This window comes from Babylonia areolata, chromosome 8 (assembly GCF_041734735.1).
Source record: "Babylonia areolata isolate BAREFJ2019XMU chromosome 8, ASM4173473v1, whole genome shotgun sequence".
In the NCBI taxonomy this organism is placed as follows: Eukaryota; Metazoa; Mollusca; class Gastropoda; order Neogastropoda; family Buccinidae; genus Babylonia; species Babylonia areolata.
The window spans coordinates 22,081,472-22,102,085 of NC_134883.1; the positions used below are offsets into that span (position 1 = coordinate 22,081,472).

The 20,614-nt window shown below is 42.4% G+C and overlaps 1 protein-coding gene across 8 annotated transcripts in view; it reads right to left on the minus strand.

The window, feature by feature from the left end:
* Positions 1-289: 289 nt before the first annotated feature.
* LOC143284653 (uncharacterized) overlaps positions 290-20,614 on the minus strand; it is a 136,318-nt gene continuing 115,993 nt past the window's right edge. For all 8 annotated transcript variants that reach the window (XM_076591548.1, XM_076591553.1, XM_076591552.1 and 5 more), the window contains 16 exons: positions 20,493-20,572; positions 19,680-19,947; positions 18,560-18,738; positions 17,721-17,901; positions 16,503-16,676; positions 15,815-15,940; positions 14,675-14,829; positions 12,889-13,046; positions 11,827-11,963; positions 11,289-11,446; positions 9,599-9,805; positions 7,725-7,788; positions 6,488-6,665; positions 4,386-4,487; positions 3,710-3,865; positions 290-3,302 (listed from right to left, as the gene is read on the minus strand). In XM_076591548.1, the coding sequence (XP_076447663.1) occupies positions 2,962-3,302; positions 3,710-3,865; positions 4,386-4,487; positions 6,488-6,665; positions 7,725-7,788; positions 9,599-9,805; positions 11,289-11,446; positions 11,827-11,963; positions 12,889-13,046; positions 14,675-14,829; positions 15,815-15,940; positions 16,503-16,676; positions 17,721-17,901; positions 18,560-18,738; positions 19,680-19,947; positions 20,493-20,572 (2,664 nt within the window). In that variant the 3' untranslated portion in view covers positions 290-2,961. The remainder of the gene's footprint in view (positions 3,303-3,709; positions 3,866-4,385; positions 4,488-6,487; positions 6,666-7,724; positions 7,789-9,598; positions 9,806-11,288; positions 11,447-11,826; positions 11,964-12,888; positions 13,047-14,674; positions 14,830-15,814; positions 15,941-16,502; positions 16,677-17,720; positions 17,902-18,559; positions 18,739-19,679; positions 19,948-20,492; positions 20,573-20,614) is intronic.

Genomic DNA, 20,614 nt, shown 5'->3' on the forward strand with positions numbered 1-20,614 from the left:
TATGGCAATATTTTGTGGAGGACGTCGGCTGAAATTTAGGCACTGAACAGTTTAATAATTCTGGAATGTCAGACCTTTGATATGAAATATGCTGACCAAAAAAACAAAGCAAAAAAAAAACAAACAAAAAAACTACAAAGATAGCCAGGCTTTGACACACAAGCAACAGATCTGGAAGAATCTGGCGAACAGTTGTTCTGTGCAGTGCCTCAGAGTAAAGAGAGAAAAAGAAGAGCAGAATAACAACAAATTATTCACTCTAAACAATGACAAGGACCAAAGATTGATTAGCATCACTGGTTTATTAATTGACACATTTCAATAGAACAATCCACATCAGTATCAGCATAATTGTAGTGATCAAGTTATCATGAAGAAGAAAATCAAACTAAATCATTTTGAATTAACGGTAGAATTATAAAACACCATGATAATATACCTCATGATGTTTGTCAGAATGAAACTTAATTCATGTGAAAATAAATTAACTGATTCAAACTATATAAAGTAAAACAAAATCACGGTGTTATTTTGATACAATAAATCTCAAGTGAATGAATATATCCAAAAGATGTTGAGAATCTTGTTTTGAAATCAGACTGGTTATCCTTCAAGCAGCTCTGGATCAGCATCATTTTTTGTTGTTTTTAGATTTTTTTTGTTTTTTCATTCTTGTCATATTAATAATAACTGCAGTAACAGCGAGTTTATTTATGCATAGCCTATCTAAGAGATATATGAATGACACTTCCTGCACATTCACACTTTGACAGTAATCTTGTGTTTTGTAGAATTCTTCATTTTAAACTTTTTTCAAATGTTTCAGATCATTTACAATTATAGTTTCCTTTTGTAATTCTTTAGTTTTAACTCTTTGCCCCTCCAAATGTTCCAAATAATTTGCAATTAGAGGTTTTAACACAACCCTGTAAAGATTGGGAATGATGATGGGAGAGGGGAGAAGAATGATACCCATGCAAGCTACATCAGGAGATATGCCAAAGAAAATGTCATGACAAAGTCTGTTGATAGATGTTAGAAATATAGATACAGGGTCCTGATAATAAATAAACACAAATATCACAGCTGTTTTTGTAATGAGGGACATGTCTTGTCTATAAACATCAGTCAAGTTTCAACATTTCCTTTTCCCATATATTAAAAATACAAATCAACCACATACATTCAATTTTTATATCGGTATCACAAATAAATTTCAACACATCTGTTGTCTACATTTTCAAACCACGCATGAAAACGTATAAAATGAACTCCAGAAGCTTTCAAATATTGATGTGGTTTGAGAAAAGTCACCATGGAGGCAAAAATGTGGAAATTACGATGAAAAAAAAAAAGTGACAACAACAAAAACAGGGGTGGGAGGAGTTGTAATCACTGCCTGCACAATGACTCAAACACTGAAAGTTGGCTTTCTGTCAAAACACACAGAGGATATTCATGAAACATTTATGAACCATTACTGTTCACATATAATTATTCATATTCAAGCATTCATTTCACATTGAAATGTTCATGAAAGCGGTTCTGTGCTAGAACTTCACCAGTGGAAGAACAAGGCTGCTAACGGTGTTCAAACAAACTGTGAATTTTATAAAGCTCTTGATACCAAATAGTGACACCTAATAATGCTGTGGCATTTATCAACAGTGTATGTGAAGACAATGTCATCTGGAAGTTTACTGAAGAGTCATTGTTCCATACCAAAGAACAATTGTTGATCTTAAATTAAAAAAAAAAAAGTATGAATATTATCAATGAATAATGTAAGATAAAACGTGCACACTGAGATGAAGCAAGCTAACTTTTGATTTTTATATTTAACATGCTTTTTACATAGTTGCAATACAAGAACATCACATATTATAAAAAATGTTCATCAACCTTGCCAAATTAATTAAGGTATTAATAGATATGCTAATTATCACAGAATAATTTGCGCAATACCAAGTAAAATAAGTGAATAGTTAAGAACAACAGAAAAAAATTCAAGACCTACATAAAAAAGCATATCTAATAACCTGATCATTTCACAAATAAATGGATGGTGAAAAAAAAAATGGCAGCAAGAACGCAGAGTTATCAATATTTTTAGATTAAAAATTTGTGACACTCTCATTAACAGCAGTCCTTGAGAAATCCTGTTAAAAAGGCTGGTAAAATGGACGGAAAATGCTGGGTTTTGTCAGAACTGACCCATCTTTGTACATGAAAATAAAAGTGTACTGAATATAGAGAATATACCATCAAGGTATAGTGAATGTAAAGAATCGATCATAAAACCAGTCATACAATATCATACACTTGCAGAACATAAACATGGTGTTTTTGTAAAATATCACAGGAAGAAATTGTGAAAGCTGCAGGCAGGTAACACAGAAGGCAGCGAAATTGATCATCTGAGACTGGGGGCCTCGTTCACATGCTGGTGACATCTCACTGGTGATTTTGGTAATCATGGCAGGGAATTAGAAATAATTTGTGTCAACGACAGACATATTTAACTTTGACATCTGATTTGGTGAGTGAAAATATGTGCAAAGTATATAGTCATATCAATCTGTTTAAAGAATATCACCACACATGAATTATTTCATTTGGTTGTGATTTAAGACTGCTTTAATTGAAACTCAACAAGCTATATATATATATATACACAAAATCAGATCCATGAATGTTTAGTATCCCATTCCAAAATTGAAAAACATTCAGAACATCAGTAAACACCAGCCTCACTCCATACATCTAAGTTCCATTTTTACCCGATCACCGTAGGAAATTTGGCATTTAGTCCACCAGTTTTCTTTCAAATCTTTTTTTTTTTTTTCCCCTCAGCAGTTTTTCAACTGTCAATACAATCAACACCAAGCAGTTGTGTAATGAACAGTTTTCCAAAGGAAATCAGCCCATGCAATCAGGACCAAACGGTAGTGCAATGAAGTATCACATGTAGTGGATGGTCTTTGCACTGACGGGTCTGTTGCGTGAGCGTGTCTGTGGAGCAGCAGGCACCACCTTGGCCAGGTAAGGGCTGCCCTGCAGCTGCTGAGGGGTGGCCGAGGCTGAGTATGGCCGTCGGTTGATGGACAACTTTGGCCGCCGCTTGGGGCTGGGTTTGCGGGCCATGAACACACGGTCAGTGCCACTGGCACTCTCTGTGAAACCATTGATGGCAGCGTACTTGAGATCGGTGCGCGAGGCAGCGGCACTGTGGAGGTTGGTCTCACTGTCGTTTTTCATGACCACAGGTTGTGGGGTGCGCCCTTTCTCCGGCAGTAGAGCAGCTGTCAATGACAGAAAATGATGGTGAGCAACAGAAAAGAAGCTGTCAAAACCACAAGCTACCTGCTATTCATGCTGTTTCAGTACACACATATTGCTCATTCCTATTAACAGCTGATCAACTTCACTGTTCAGGAATAATAGTGAATTCCAACTTTCGTTTTCTCCACATAGGCGGATAGTAGTTTGCACAGGACAAGAATGTCAGACCCCTGCCGGAGTCTGCACTAGTTGGGTCACGGTTAAGTATGTGTAATTAAAAGTGAATTCTATAGATATTCATCAGTTTTCATTGAAATATTGAATGGTATAAACACAAATTAAAAAAAAAAATCCTATAGTACAAAACTCAGTAAAAGTCTAACATTCACTAGGAAAATGAAGTGCTGACACAGACAGACATACTTACCAACAGCATCTTGTTCAATGGTCATGTCATTCTTGCAGCAGTCACAGTTGAAGACAGGGCAGGGGTGACGCATGACTTCACTGTTGGTGTGACGCATGAACGCTGAGAAGGCAGCATAGTCAAAAGAGCTGTAACGTCCATGCCAGCTGATGTAACCTGCAATGTCACCCCAACAAAACAGTATGATTATCAGTGCAAATGATTCTTCTTTCTACATATATATGAAGATAATCTGATTGTCCAGTATTTTTCTTTTAACTACATGCATTTCAGAGAGCCTGAGAGACTACTGTAAAGTGAGGCATTAAAGGAACTAATTTGTGGCAAATTTCAAACAACTGCAAAATCTAATTTTCTACAGAACCAGATTCATAGAAAAAATTTAAAAAAAACTTTCATTTGCGAAATGAGCCAAATAACATATGCAAGAAAAAGAAAAAGCTAAGAACAAATGACTACACAACATACATGCATACTGATTTGAAAATACACAGAGTATAGAACAAATACTGATCATAAGAATACCTGAAGATTTCACCAGAAACAAGTCTAGGTAAAACACCACAGCTTTTTTTTTTTTTTTCTTTTTTTTTTTTTTTTTTTTTTGCTATCTGTGCACTTCTCTCTTCTCTCAGAGAGCTGGCTGTGTATGTGGATGGCAAAGGTGGGTGTGTACCTTCCGGGTGGATGAAGAGGAAGGTGGGGACACCAGCGATACCCAGAAGCTCCGTCAGGTCCATGTACTTCTCACTCACCAGGTCCTGTTCAAGCCGCAGACCTGTCAACACACAGTACTCAGTTTCAGTTTCAAGGTGTCTTAGTGTGCAGACAGATCCATACATGCTACTCAATAGCAGCTGTTTGAAATTTTTTCTTCCCATATATGCTACACATCTGCTGAGAAAAACAACAACAAATGCAACAGATGCCTGAGCTTTGCATCAATCAAACATGCTGGTAAACCTAAATAGAAAGCGGTCAGTAAAGTGTTTGTCAAATCTGTCACCTTGTCAGAAGTGTTACATAGAGTTTTTCAAAGGTAATCAGTCACACACATGCATGCACACACACACACACACACACACACACACACAATTACACTACACATTACTACCCAATTCTTTTTCTTTTCTGCTCCTTTCAATTCCAATCACACACAATCTCTCAATCCACTAAGAATCCAGTTTTATGGAGGTGTCAAAACACACACACTGATCCACATATGCTACACCACATCTGCTATGTGAAAAAAAAATCAAAAGAATAATTAAAAATGCGCATGCCTGGCCTTTGCAAGAACCCAATGTGCTGGTAAGGCCTTGAGAACCTACCCTTGGTTTGTGTATCTCAGACAAGCCCTATCAGGCCTTGACAGCCTATCCTAGGTTTGTGTATCCCAAATGAGCCATGTCAGGCCTGGACAGCTTACCCTAGGTTTGTGTATCCCAGATGAGCTCTGTCAGGCCTTGACAGCCTATCCTAGGTTTGTGTATCCCAGATAAGCCATGTCAGGCCTTGACTGCCTACCCTAGGTTTGTGTATCCCAGATGAGCTCTGTCAGGCCTTGACAGCCTCTCCTAGGTTTGTGTATCCCAGATGAGCTCTGTCAGGCCTTGACAGCCTATCCTAGGTTTGTGTATCCCAGATAAGCCATGTCAGGCCTTGACAGCCTACCCTAGGTTTGTGTATCCCAGATGAGCCATGTCAGGCCAACAGCCTATCCTAGGTTTGTGTATCCCAGATGAGCCATGTCAGGCCTTGACAGCCTACCCTAGGTTTGTGTATCCCAGATGAGCCATGTCAGACCTTGACAGCCTATCCTAGGTTTGTGTACCCCAGATGAGCTCTGTCAGGCCTTGACAGCTTACCCTAGGTTTGTGTACCCCAGATGAGCTCTGTCAGGCCTTGACAGCTTACCCTAGGTTTGTGTACCCCAGATGAGCTCTGTCAGGCCTTGACAGCCTACCCTAGGTTTGTGTATCCCAGATGAGCCATGTCAGGCCTTGACAGCTTACCCTAGGTTTGTGTATCCCAGATGAGCCATGTCAAACCTTGACAGCCTACCCTAGGTTTGTGTATCCCAGATGAGCCATGTCAAACCTTGACAGCCTACCCTAGGTTTGTGTATCCCAGATGAGCTCTGTCAGGCCTTGACAGCCTATCCTAGGTTTGTGTATCCCAGATAAGCCATGTCAGGCCTTGACAGCCTCCCCTAGGTTTGTGTATCCCAGATGAGCCATGTCAAACCTTGACAGCTTACCCTAGGTTTGTGTATCCCAGATGAGCCATGTCAAACCTTGACAGCCTATCCTAGGTTTGTGTATCCCAGATAAGCCATGTCAGGCCTGGACAGCCTACCCTAGGTTTGTGTATCCCAAATGAGCCATGTCAGGCCTTGACAGCCTATCCTAGGTTTGTGTATCCCAGATGAGCTCTGTCAGGCCTTGACAGCCTATCCTAGGTTTGTGTATCCCAAACGAGCCATGTCAGGCCTGGACAGCTTACCCTAGGTTTGTGTATCCCAGATGAGCTCTGTCAGGCCTTGACTGCCTACCCTAGGTTTGTGTATCCCAGATAAGCCATGTCAGGCCTTGACTGCCTACCCTAGGTTTGTGTATCCCAGATGAGCCATGTCAGGCCTTGACAGCCTACCCTAGGTTTGTGTATCCCAGATGAGCCATGTCAGGCCTTGACAGCCTACCCTAGGTTTGTGTATCCCAGATGAGCCCTGTCAGGCCAACAGCCTATCCCAGACGAGGCTCTAAGATTCCAACTCACTGGATGTGGTTTGGTTGATGGTGCTGAGAGTGCGGTATACATTGGAGGCACATTCACTGGTGCAGTGCCACATGACACCATCTTCCCGCCATCCTCCCGATGTCAGCTGGTGTACCAGTGTCTGACGGTCATCAGCAGTCACTCCCGATACGCCACACGACACCGCCACAAAGTTGAACTGTTCCAACAACAATCAAATTATAAAATCACTCTTTTTGCATTACACCACATGACACAGTCACAAAGTTGAACTGTTCCAACAACAATCAGATAATAAAATCACTCTTTTTGCATCACGCTACATGACACAGTCACAAAGTTGAACTGTTCCAACAACAATCAGATAATAAAATCACTCTTTTTGCATCACGCTACATGACACCACCACAAAGTTGAACTGTTCCAACAACAATCAGATAATAAAATCACTCTTTTTGCATCACGCTACATGACACCACCACAAAGTTGAACTGTTCCAACAACAATCAGATAATAAAATCACTCTTTTTGCATCACGCTACATGACACCATCACAAAGTTGAACTGTTCCAACAACAATCAGATAATAAAATCACTCTTTTTGCATCATGCTACATGACACCGCCACAAAGTTGAACTGTTCCAACAACAATCAGATAATAAAATCACTCTTTTTGCATCACACTACACGACACCGCCACAAAGTTGAACTGTTCCAACAACAATCGGATGATGAAATCTCTCTCTTTAAATCATGCCACACAACACTGCCACAAAGTTAAGCTGTCCCAACATGATAAAATCACTCTCTTTGAATCACATATAGACGGGCACCATAGCCAAATGGTTAAAGCATTGGACTTTCGATCTGAGGGTCTCGGGGTTCGAATCATGGTGACGACGCCTGGTGGGTAAAGGGTGGAGATTTTTACGATCTCCCAGGTCAACATATGTGCAGACCTGCCAGTGCCTGAACCCCCTTCGTGTGTATACGCAAGCATAAGATCAAATACGCACGTTAAAGATCCTGTAATTCATGTCAGCGTTCGGTGGGTTATGGAAACAAGAACATACCCAGCATGCACACCCCCGAAAATGGAGTATGGCTGCCTACATGGCGGGGTAAAAACGGTCATACACGTAAAAGCCCACTTGTGTGCATACGAGTGAACGCAGAAGAAGAAGAAGTTCTAATAGCCATGTTTCCTGAAAAAGGAAACATATGCACCCATGCAGAACCTTTCCCACCAGAACTCACCTCTTTGGAAGCCTCGCGTGCGAAACGGATGTAAAAGTCCATCATTTTGCTGGAGGACAAACACCTAGAGGACAAAATAAATGCACCAGATGTAGACAGTTTTCACCAAAAATCAGGTACACTTTTCCCATTACTACCAGTGATAATAACAATACATAGTACAATACAACACAATATAAGATATCAATATTACAAGATCATTTATAATACAATACAGTAGAATACAACACACTGTAAGACAACATATTACAAGTTCATATAACATAATACAGGATAATATCATATAATATCATATGATATAGTAGCAATATAATATTTCTTCTACACTGATTCACAGCTATCCATGTAAAACTGTCTCCCATCTAGCAAACACAAGTGTGATGTGAAAATTGCTATGTGAAACATGATGCTGCAATACGATTTATCTTAATCATGAAACAAAAGAGGCAACGCCTTCAAGATTCACAAGCCACACCTTTTTAATCCCACACAGGATTTACTGAACATGGAACACTTAAGGGCAAACATCTTAAGTCTATGGTGCGAAACGGGAGCAGGAGAAACATCCATCTTACAGGCTGGATTGATGAAAGAGTCATAACAATACAAAAGACAAGATGAAAATCAAAGATTTAATATCAGAAATGTGATTAAAATATAAGTTTTAGGTGGAGAAGTGGCCTAGTGATAACATGCCCAGCTGGGTAGTATCCAAGGGTTTGAGTTGGTTTGAGTCCCAAAAAGGACTGGAACTTTTACTCACCCCGTCCACTAGACCTTGAATACTGGTCTGGGTGTTAGTCATTTGCATTAGACAAGAAACCAAGGTCACATGTGCAGCATGCACTCAGCACACATTAAAGAACCCAAGGCAACGGAATTGTTGGCCCTGGCAAAATCTACTTTGATACTAAAACAAATACACTTGTAGGGGGAGCGAAAAACACAACCCCAACACAATACAATACAACCCAACCTAAAAACAATACAATACAACACCAACACAACACAACACAATCCCAACACAATACAACACAACACCACACAACATAACCCCAACACAATATAACACCACACCATTTAACATAACCCCAACACAATATAACACCACACCACATAACACAACCCTGACAAAATACAACACAACACCACCCAACACAACCCCAATACAATAAAACATCACACAACACAACCCCAACACAACACAACACAACACAACCCCAGCACAATACAACATCTCACAACACAGCCCCAACACGGTAAAACACAACCCCAGCACAACACAACCCCAACACAACACAACACAACCCTAACCCCACCACAACACAGCCCCAACACAGCACAACTCAGCCACAACACAACACAGCACAGCACAACACAGCCCCAACACAACACAACCCCACCCAACACAACACAACACAGCCCCAACCCAACACAACACAACACAGCCCCAACACAGCACAGCACAACACAGCCCCAACACAACACAACACAGCCCCAACACAGCACAGCACAGCACAGCACAACACAGCCCCAACACAACACAGCCCCAACACAACACAACCCCACCCAACACAACCCCAACACAACACAACACAAAACACAGCCCCAACACAACACAAACCGAACACAACACAACACAAACTCAACACAGCCCCAACCCAACCCAACCCAACCCAACACAACAGAACCCCAACACAACAAAACACAGCCCCAACACAACACAACAAAGCCCCAACACAACACAATCCAACACAACACAACCCAACACAACACAACCAAACCCAACACAACAAAACACAACTCTACACAACACAACCCAGCACAACACCACACAAACCCAACACCACACACCAGAACACAAGAGCACTGACCAGGGTGTCCAGAAGAGCAGCACTGTGGGGCAGTTAGGTCGATGACCCTTCATCAGAGGCTTGTAGTCCCCAGCGAAGATGTCCAGCAGGCTGCAGGCAGGGGGCGGCACGTGTTTGTTCAGCAGCCCCTGATTGGCCAGTTTCTTGCCCGCCTGACGCTCGTAGTTCAGCGAGTCCTGGTACTTACAGCAGCCCTGACCCGGCCATCTGGATCCACAGTATCAGTCAGTTACATTTATAAATGAATAATATGGACATTTATATAGCAGCCATCCTCTGCCAGAGACCAAGCTCTGAGCACTTTACAAACACTGGGTTATTTTCACAACTGGCTGTCTGCATGGGTAGAGCCGACTGATGGCTGCCATTGGGTGCTCATCAGTCATTTCCAGTGTCATTCAGTCTGGTTTAAGTCTCACACGCATACACATTCAGACATGTAACGTTTTACATCAATGACCGTTTTGTTTATTTACCCCATCAACTAGTGCAGCCATACTCATTTCCAGGGGTGTGCATGCTGGGTATGTTCTTGTTTCCACAAACCACCAAACGCTGACATGGATTACAGGATCTTTAATGAGCGAAAATCATCTTCTGTGTGCGTAAAAACATGAAGGGAGTTCAGGTGCTAGCAGGTCTGCACAAGTTGACCTGGGAGATCGGATAAAATCTCCACCCTTTACCCACCAGGCGCCATTATTGAGATTCAAACCTGGGACGCTCAGATTGAATGTCCAACACTTTAACCACTTGGCTATTGCTCATGTCTTTTTGTCAATAGTATCAGTAAAGTTGTCAGCATGATTTTCTTTTGGCTTTTATGTTTGTTTTGTGTTTTTTTCTTTTCTCTGACATATGTGTCTCTCCTCTTACATCATGATATTGATCATGTGATATAGAAACAACTGGGAACAAATCCAACTCACTAAGATACATGTGCATGTGTGCGTGTGCCTGAAAGCCTGACTGCATGACACAGGAAACGAATGATGAGCACCTAATGGTAGGCAGCACATTGTGCAAATGACTGTAAAGCGCTCAGAGTCCGCTCTCTGTACAAAGATCAGCACTTTATAAGTATCAATAAAAACGATACTAATAATAATGATAATAATGATAATTATAATAATAACAATAGTGATAACAACAATGATAAAATAATAATAACATGAGTAAACAATGTGACGAAAAAATAATAATAACAATGATAACACTAAGTTGAGTAAACAATGTGACAGGCACAGCAACGGGGTTCTGAGATAAGTGGAGCGATGGTCTAGAGGTAATGCGTCCGCCTAGGAAGCAAGAGAATCTGAGTGCACTGGTTCGAATCGCGGCTCAGCTGCCAATAATTATTTTCTCCCCCTCCACTAGACCTTGAGTGGTGGTCTGGACGCTAGTCATTCGGATGAGATGATGAACCGAGGTCCCGTGTGCAGCATGCACTTAATGCACATAAAAGAAACCACGGCAACAAAAGGGTTGTTCCTGGCAAAATTCTGTTGAAAAATTCACTTCAATAGGAAAACAAATAAAACTGCACGCAGGAAAAAAATACAAAAAAATGAGTGGCGCTGTAGTGTAGCGACATGCTCTCCCTGGGAAGAGCAGCCCGAATTTCACACAGAGAAATCTGTTGTGATAAAAAGAAATACAAATACAAATAACCGACGACGCCAGCACTCACTTGCTTCCCTTGGTGTGCATGGTGTGGTAGCAGTAGTAGGAGAAGGGGCGGAAGGGGGCGGAGAGCAGCTCCACCACACTGGACTCCACACTGCTGCCCTGTGGCTTGTCGCTCAATGCCACCATGCTCAGCCGGTAACTCGGCTCCTCCAGACCAAGCTGAGCAGAAAAAAAACAGGGCTTTTTAATTTTTTTTTATTGAGTTTTTGTTGTTGTTGCTTTTTGTTTGAGTTTTTGCTGCTGCATCATCTCATCTAAATATTCTTTTCCTGTCATATATGTAAATTCAGTTTGAGCACAGTCTCATGCACAAACACACATGCACAGCACACACACAGTTTATTCCCTGTCAAAAACCACTTTATTGGATAGACCTTAAAATAATGATTAACACAGACACACATATATACACACAGACACACACACCACACAAAGACAGACAGATACACACACATACACACATATGCTTTCTCACTCTCACACACAGACACACACAGACAAACACACAGACACACACAGACACACACACACACACTCACCTGCAGTCGGACAGTTCTGACACCTGCATGCATGCTGCTGCCATACTGCTTCCCATCCACCAACACCTTGAAGCCAGACAGGTGCACGTCTTCATTGGTCTGTGGACACTGCCAGCTGACATGTGCTATCAACTGACCTGTGGAAAACACCATCAAAAGTGTGTCTTGTATAACATGTCAAGGAACCAAGTGAAACAATACATACATTCCAAACTGGTTAGGTAATCCCACCAAAAATGAACGCCTCAAATGCTGAGTAACATCAGAACCAAAGCGAAAAATACTGCATCATTCTATGACATGGAAGACTAATAACAAATGAAATACACCTTGCACAATTGTATCACTTGGTCGACTAAAAACAAATGAAATCAATCTTGCATCATTGTGTGACCTGGAAGACTTAACAAACAACAACAGCAACAACAACAGAAAAGGATGAACAACCCTGAAAAGAACTTTGCAAGCCCCTCACTACCACCAACAAACCCCATCCTTCCCCACCAGAGGTACCAACCCCATAAATTGAGCACCCTAAAGCATCCAAGCATTCGAAACCAAGTGCTTGAGGAGACTACTACACATCTCCTACAAGGAGCACAAGACCAATGACTATGTGCGGAACCTGGTCAGCAACCTTGTTGGGCCCCAAGAACCACTGCTGGCGATTGTCAAATGACGGAAGATGGCATGGTTTGGTCACGTCATACGACATAACACCCTCTCCAAAACCATCCTGCAAGGGACTGTAGAGGGAGGGCGCAGACGGGGGCAGCAGAGAAAGAGCTGGTCCGACAACGTCAAGGAATGGACCAAAATGATGATGCCAGATCTCCTCACGACAGCTGCCAACAGAATGGCGTGGCGAGCTATGATATCTTCCTCATGTCCCCCCAACGACACCAGCGATCGAGGGAATGAGTGAGTGAGAGTGAGTGAAAGCACCCCAACACAGACTTGATAACACCCAGTACTGAACCAAAGGAGTCGATAACATCCAGTACATGGGGAGTTTGTGCCATGTAAGTACTATGTATTATTATCATTATCATTATCACTGACCAGTGTAGTTCTCCAGGGTCTGGAAGCAGGTCTCCAACAACTCCTCCACACCTGTCAAGGTGTGTGCCCCCATCAGCACGTCGTCGTCCTTCTCCGCACGCAGTGGGTGGGCCAGCGCTCCGATGCGCTTCAGCTTGTGACCCACCGCTCGGATCAACCTGCAACGTGTCACCACTGTGTGAGATGGGCGCAACAGCCGAGTGGCTGAACCTTGTCTTCTTCTTCTTCTTCTTCTTCTGCGTTCGTGGGCTGCAACTCCCACATTCACTCGCATGTACACGAGTGGGCTTTTACGTGCATGACCATTTTTACCCCGCCCTGTAGGCAGCCATACTCCGCTTTCGGGGGTGTGCATGCTGGGTATGTTCTCGTTTCCGTAACCCACCAAACGCTGACATGGATTACAGGATCTTTAACGTGCGTATTTGATCTTCTGCATGCATTTACACACGAAGGGTGTTCAGGCACTAGCAGGTCTGCACATATGTTGACCTGGGAGATCGTAAAAATCCCCACCCTTTACCCACCAGGCGCCGTCACCGTGATTCGAACCCGGGACCCTCAGATTGAAAGTCCAATGCTTTAACTACTTGGCTATTGCGCCCGTCGCTGGACTTTGAATCTGAGGGTCCCTGGTTCGAACCCTGGTCATAACGCTTGGTGGGTAAAGGGTGGAGATTTTTTCAATCTCCCAGGTCAACGGATGTGCAGACCTGTTAGTGCCTGAAGCCCCTTTGTGTGTATATGCATGCAGAAGATCAAATACGCAATCCATGTCAGCATTTAGTGGGTTATTGAAGAAAGAACATACCAAGGGTGAACCCCCTCCCCCACACCCCCTTTAAAATGGAGTATGACTGCCTACATGGCAGAGTTAAAACAGTCATCCACGTAAAAGCCCACTCGTGCATACAAGTTAACGTGGGAGTTGCAGCCCACAAACAAACAAACAACAAACAAAAAAAAACCCACCACACCCAAAAACAACAACAAAAAATGCACAGTGTGAAGCAGATAGCTGGTCAGTAAAGTACCCTTTATGCAAAAGCATCATAATTTCCAGCCAATAAAGCACAACTTTTCAACTCAAATCTGACCCTTGCACCCTGTCAGCTGTAAGCTACTTGGTAAAGCAATCTTTAGACTAAAATATCTCAAATATTTCTTATGGTGCGACTTTCAAACTCAGATCTGACCCCGTGTCTTATCAGGTGTATGTGCCCAATCTGTGTCTATAAGGTGATTGAAAGATTATACAAAAAAGAATTTTTTTAAAAAATGCAGGAAGACATAATGGAAGACAAGGAGCAGAAAGAAATGAACCAATACTGAGATGTTTCGGTTGGTGTTTCAAATTTTGTACTATTGTCCAACCTCTGACAGATCTAAAGGCTGAAACAAATAGCTCTGTTTTCATCATACATTCATGTCATAACTGGTGAGTACAGCATATATTTTTCTTTACTTTTAGAAATCTGAAATGTATCAGTGTGTACACACAGTGTGAGTAATAGACAAATGAAACAGTACAACACAACCCAGTACAAATTAAAGCCACAACTTTCTAACAGAATTCAAACACACACACACAGACTCACAGAAACACACACACACACACACACACAAACACACCACACACTCTCTCTCTTTTTACATACGCACATTATACATACAGACACACTTCTCCCATTACTCTTTCTGTCCAACTCAACCCCCCCTTGCTCTCTCCACACTTTCAACACAAAGACACTGACGCCCAGAAGGCCATTCACCAGGAAAAACTCACCTGTCACGCTTGTTGGCCAGATCACAGGTGAGTTTCTCCAGCTGTCTTCTCTCCTCCAGGCCCACAACGGTCACACTGATCTGAGGGGGGTCAGGGCACACTGAGGGTTGCATGCGGATCGGATCAGAGCGCACTATTTCCCCTGTGCCGTACAGCTGCAAGGAAAAGGAAATTTTCTTCCTAAAATTACATTTAAGTAACATACTTAACGTGACCCACTAGTGCAGACTCCGGCAGGGGTCTGACATTCCTACTATCTGCCTATGCGGCGAAAACGAAAGTAGCTACGGCTGATAACCTCCTGGAAATAGGTCAGCTTTCTTTAGTTATGCTTTTGTTTTAATTTGATGACAGTGGGTCTGGGTCTCTTCAAAGGGTTTTCCTGCACAGACACAGGCTTTGGCACACAACCGACAGACCTGGAGGAATCTGATGGACAGTTGTTCTGTACGATGCCCTAGTGACTCTTTACAGAGATGAGAGAGAAGTGTAAATGTGTGTGTGTGTGTGTGTGTGTGTGTGTGTGTGTGTGTGTGTGTGTGTGTGAGAGAGAGAGAGAGAGAGACAGAGAGACAGAGAGAGTGAGAGAGAGAGAAAGGGCGTTTGTGTATGTGTGTGTGTGTGTGTGTGTGTGTGTGTGTGTGTGTGAGAGAGAGAGAGAGAGAGAGACAGTGAAAGAGAGAGAGAGAGAGGGCGTTTGTGCATGTGTGTGTGTATGTGTGTGTGTGTGTGTGTGTATGTGTGTGTGTGTGTGCGCGCTCGCATGTGTGTGTGTGTTTCTTTCTTTTCTTTCTTTAGTTTAACGTCTTTTCACTGTTTAGTGATATTAGACTGTGTATGTGTGTGTATGTGCATGTGTGTGTGTGGTGTGTGCGTGTGCTCGCAAGTTTGCACATGTGTGAATGTATGATGTGCAGTCAAAATCTCTGCTTCATTTGCTAGAAACTTCTCGAAAGGAATAACCCTCACCACCGTGTCATGAATGAGGCAAACCACACATACACATACATTTTAAGAAATGTTCAGTTCAGATCAACAACACACTGTGAAGAGACTTGATAAACCAACAAACAAACACAAAACACATAAAAAAAATTGAAAAAAAAATTTTTTTAATTAAAAAAAAAAAAAAATCCTCACATGAGTCTCCAGGTAAACCATGTAGCTGCCCTTCTTCAGGTGTTTGAACTCTGCCTCACAGGTGTCAGGGTGGATGGGCCCCACGCTCTGCACCAGTTTCTCTGTGTCCTCCTCCACACAGCACAACTGAAAGGTAACGAACAGGTGAGTGAACGACCTACATCTACCTGAAAGTTGTATCATTGCTACCTGTAAATATCTGTGAAAATACATGACAAACACTGGTGCTTCTGTTCTTCCTCCTCCATATGTGTGTGTGTGTGTGTGTGTGTGTGTGTGTGTGTGTGTGTGTGTGTGAAAGTGTGTGTGTGTGAATGTGTATGTGTGTGTGTGTGTGTGTGTGAGAGTGTGTGTGTCTGTTTGTGTGTGTGTCTGTGTATCTGTGTGTGTGCCTCTGTGTGTCTGTGTCTGTGTCTCTCTATGTGTGTGTCTGTGTGTGTGTGTGAATAGGATTTCAGGAAAAACAAACAAACAGCACAGTCACCAGTTTCAGTCTGTCACTGATGCGGCACAACCACAACGTTGGTTGAAATAAATACACCACTAAATTATGACCCTTCAAGTCAGTGACCTTCTCTAACTACTACCATTCCAAATTCTCAGCATATCTTGCCCCATTTTCAACCTTCTGCAACTCTGCAGAGTCCAGCACCGAAACAAAAACCATGTGACCTTGACCCACACTGACCTTGAAGTGTTTGACCCTGACCCCGTCAGTGAGGTAGGGTGCGGTCCAGGACACACGGAGTGAGGAACTGCTGACGGAGGGGATGCGTCGGATCTGCGGGGCCTTGGTGCCTGGCCAGGTCAGGATCAGGGGCTCCGAGGGCTTGCTGTTCAACTGGTCACCTGCTGTCAGGGCCTGCCAGGTACCATACAGGTGTTACAGGTGTAAAACAAAACAACCCAAAACGACAACAACAAAAAAGGTGTTACACGTGTGTTGAGTTTACTTGGAACAGCGAAAGTAATGTGCTCAGCACAGGACATATACATTGCTAATTTCGCTTGTTTCAGTTTTAGTTTCAAGGAGGTGTCAAAGTGTATGGACTAATCCATATGTGCAGCACATCATCTGCTGTGATAAAAAAAAAAAAGGATCAGATGCCTGACCTTCCCATAAACCCAACTTGCTGGTCAGGCCTTGATAGCCTACACTAGAAATTTCACTTAATACAGCACAGATAATGTGTTCAACACAGGACATGAAAGATGAACCAAGCCTGAAGTTGAAAAAAAAAAAAGGTAATATGTATTCCATCTTAGGTTCCTCAAACATGCAGAAAACACACACCGTAACTTGGCACACACATTAACACACAGATATATGCACAAATGGACATCATACATAATTAACTCTGGTTGCTTTAACTGCTGCACGGAGACTTGCAGCAAGAACACAACACTCACCACACAGCGACTTGCAGGGAGAACACTGCTGGCGCTGGTCAGCGACTTGAACATAAGAGTTAACAAACTTGTGCTACTCTTCAAAAAACAGCACCAAACTTAACCAGCACTTTTGTTACATGTACCTGAAACATCCTTCTCATTGTTGAGCCAACTCTAGTGCAGTCTGGAGTGATTTTCAGCAGCTTTTTTAAACTTAGACTGGAACCAACAGTCTAGCTTTAGACCATGCTATACGGGACAGCAAGCTGCAAGTCTCATTGATAGTCAGTTGGCAGAAAATGATTTTGCTGCTGACAGTGACTGTGGAGAAGAGTTCGTGCCACATGACAGCGAACTGACAAGTGACACTGACAGCTCTGCTGCACAGTCGGTTTTTGGCTGTACTGTGCTGCTGACTTAGCTGGCTTGCAGCTGTTAGCAGCTTGAACATAGCTGGCAATGTAAGGGTTAAAAAAAACAACAACATATTTTTCCAACATTCCCCTGAACTGACCTGAACCTGGAAGGAGAACTCCTGGCACCACTTGCCCTGCGTGAAGGTGAAGCTGAGGGAATCTGCACTCAGCACGGCCTCCACAATGCCGTTGACGTACACCTTGTAGCCCGTGATCAGGGCGTCCCCGTAGGTGGTGGGCTTGTCCCACTGGACTGCAATGTAGCGGAAGTTGCACGCCCTGGTGGGGGGAAAAGTTTTGCAGAGATACAGAAATACTGCTGGGATCATGTACATGTGCAATCACAATGTAACAATAATGCCGCTGGAGTATATTAAAACATAATCACAATGTAATGATAACATGCTGTTGGAGTATATAAAAATACCATCACAATATAATAATAAATATATTAACTTTTATTAAAAGAAAGGTAAAAAGTCCTATAGCTTTTTATAGCCAGAAAGACAATGATTTCTTGCTCACTGCGTCTAACACTTAGCATTGCAAGTTGGGGCCCAACCTCCCCTTCAAACATGTGTAGATTACTGGAAAGGCCTAGGAAATATATGTATAAATAGACAACTACTGCTTTCCTCAAAAGCCACTAATACATAAAAACTCAAACACTGAACGCATAAAAACTCAAAACCCACCACTTCCCTAAAAAAATTTTTTGTTAAGTCCAATGCATCAAAACTTATAAGCTGGCACAAAAACAAATGTGAGAGAAACCTTTTCCTCAGTACAAGCTGTAACTTGTTCAGTTCACTCACAGCCTAACCAACCCAAGACCTTCTTGTACCAGTTGTGCTAAGGAAGATTGTGTGGAACCAGTGAAATATATACAAAGAAGTTCTGATTCTGAGCTGTGAAATTCCTTCCATGATGATCTCACCTGACGGACAGGACAGGTGCGTCTGGAGGGGCGGAGGTCTGAACGGTCAGCTGTTTGGATTTCTCCAGGATGGTGCCATCCTCATTGTAGGCCAGGAGGCGCACAAAGTGCGTGGTACCTGGCAGGCACTTGTTGATCACGCAGCTGATGTCTTTTGCAGACAGCCGCACCTCTCTTTGCTGTACAGTCAGAACAGACCACAGTTTCATCAATAGGTCATAACAGCATGAACTTCATAAGATCCTACAAAGAGGCACTGAATCTCTACTGCATTAACTAAAAAGAAGAGCCTACACAAAAGTACTGAACCTCTAATGCACAAACTAAAAATAATCCTATAATAAAGCACCGGATCCCTGTCTGAAGACCATTATTTGCAATATCTCTAATGCATGAACTAAAAATAAACCTATTATGAAGCACTGGATCTCTATCTGAAGACTGTTATTTGCAAGAAATTCATCAAAATAAGCACATTTTTGTAAGTACATGAAACCTGAAGGAAAAAATAGGGTTTGAAACAAAGCCATGAAACTACAAATCAATTCAAAGCTAGGCAGTGAGATCTTTAAAAAAAAAAAAAAAAAAAAAAAAAGTGCCATACAAGTACATAAACTTTCCATGATACTGTCTTTGAAAATGGATGCATGTATTCTGTGTGTACTACTGACAAAAAAAAAGAAAGAAAAGAAAATGACCAAACAATAAAAATAAAACCACACAGCCCCTAATGACAGTATAAAATAAAGCAAGCACAAACTCACTTTTTATTCTAAGTTGTTGTTTTTTAAATCAAAGACTAGGCTTCACCATGAAGCTTGGCCTTGGTAAAGAAACATTAGACAAACAACAGAATAAAAACAAAAGAAAGAGTAATAAAATAACAAAGAAAAAAAATAAGCATGGGATGTCACCTTCATTTAACTAATTTCTAAAGAGAACACTGCCATGGTTTAATCAGGCTGTCTCACACTCTGTCTCCCTCATTCTTGTTCTCTCTCTGTTTGTGTATGCATGTGCATTGTTAACTCAATGTTTCTTGCAGTCACAAGAAAATAAGTCTCTAACACACACACACACACACACACACACACACACACACACACACACAGAGACTTACAGCAGGTTGTGCCACACTGCTCCACTGGATCTTGTAGAAGGCCACATCCTGGTTCTCCACAAACGCTGACCAGTCCAGGTGAATGCCACTCTCCGTGACCCCTGTGACCTTGACTGGAAGGTCATGGCCATCCATGGACTGCTCCTCCATGTTGAGGTCACCCTGACCGACGGGACCCTTGCCGCTGTTGATGACCAGTGTGTTGGACTTGTGCGAATCCTGGTAGTCTGGGTTCGAACTCAGGGCCACCAGGTTGATTCGGTACATCCTGAAATTGAGAGCACATGACGTATGGTGTAATGTTGTGTTGTGTCACTGTGTTGTGATTTTGTGTTGTGTTGTGTTGTTTTAGTGTAGTGTAGTGTAGTGTAGTGCAGAGCAGTGTAGAGTAGGGTAAAGTAGTGTAGTATGGTGCAGAGCAGTGTAGAGAAGAATAGAGTAGTGTAGTGTAGTGTAGTTTAGTGTAGTGTAGAGCAGAGTAGTGTAGACCAGAGCAGTGTAATGTAGTGCAGTGCAGGGCAAGGCAGGACACTATAGTGTAGTGTAGTGTAATGTAGTGTAATGTAGTGTAGTGTAGTGTAGCGCAGTGTAGTGAATTGAAAGTGCAGTGCAGAGTAGTGCTGTCTAGTCTAGTGCAGTGTAGAGTAGTGCAGTGTTGTGCAGCATAGTGAAAGTCTACTGTATTATTCTGATATTGTCCTGAACAATCATCAGTGAAGTCACACACACTGTCGAAACAACTCTCTTACTTAACACATACATATATAGCACAGCCAAAAAACAAAAAAAACAAAGAAAAGAAGCAAGACTGACTTGTTCATCCTGCAGGGAATGACAGCTTTCCTGTGAGAGTTGCTGAGTTCGTTGCCCACTTTCTTGTCATTCATATACACCTGCACGCCACGTACAGGTGACATCGTCATCACATCACTCAA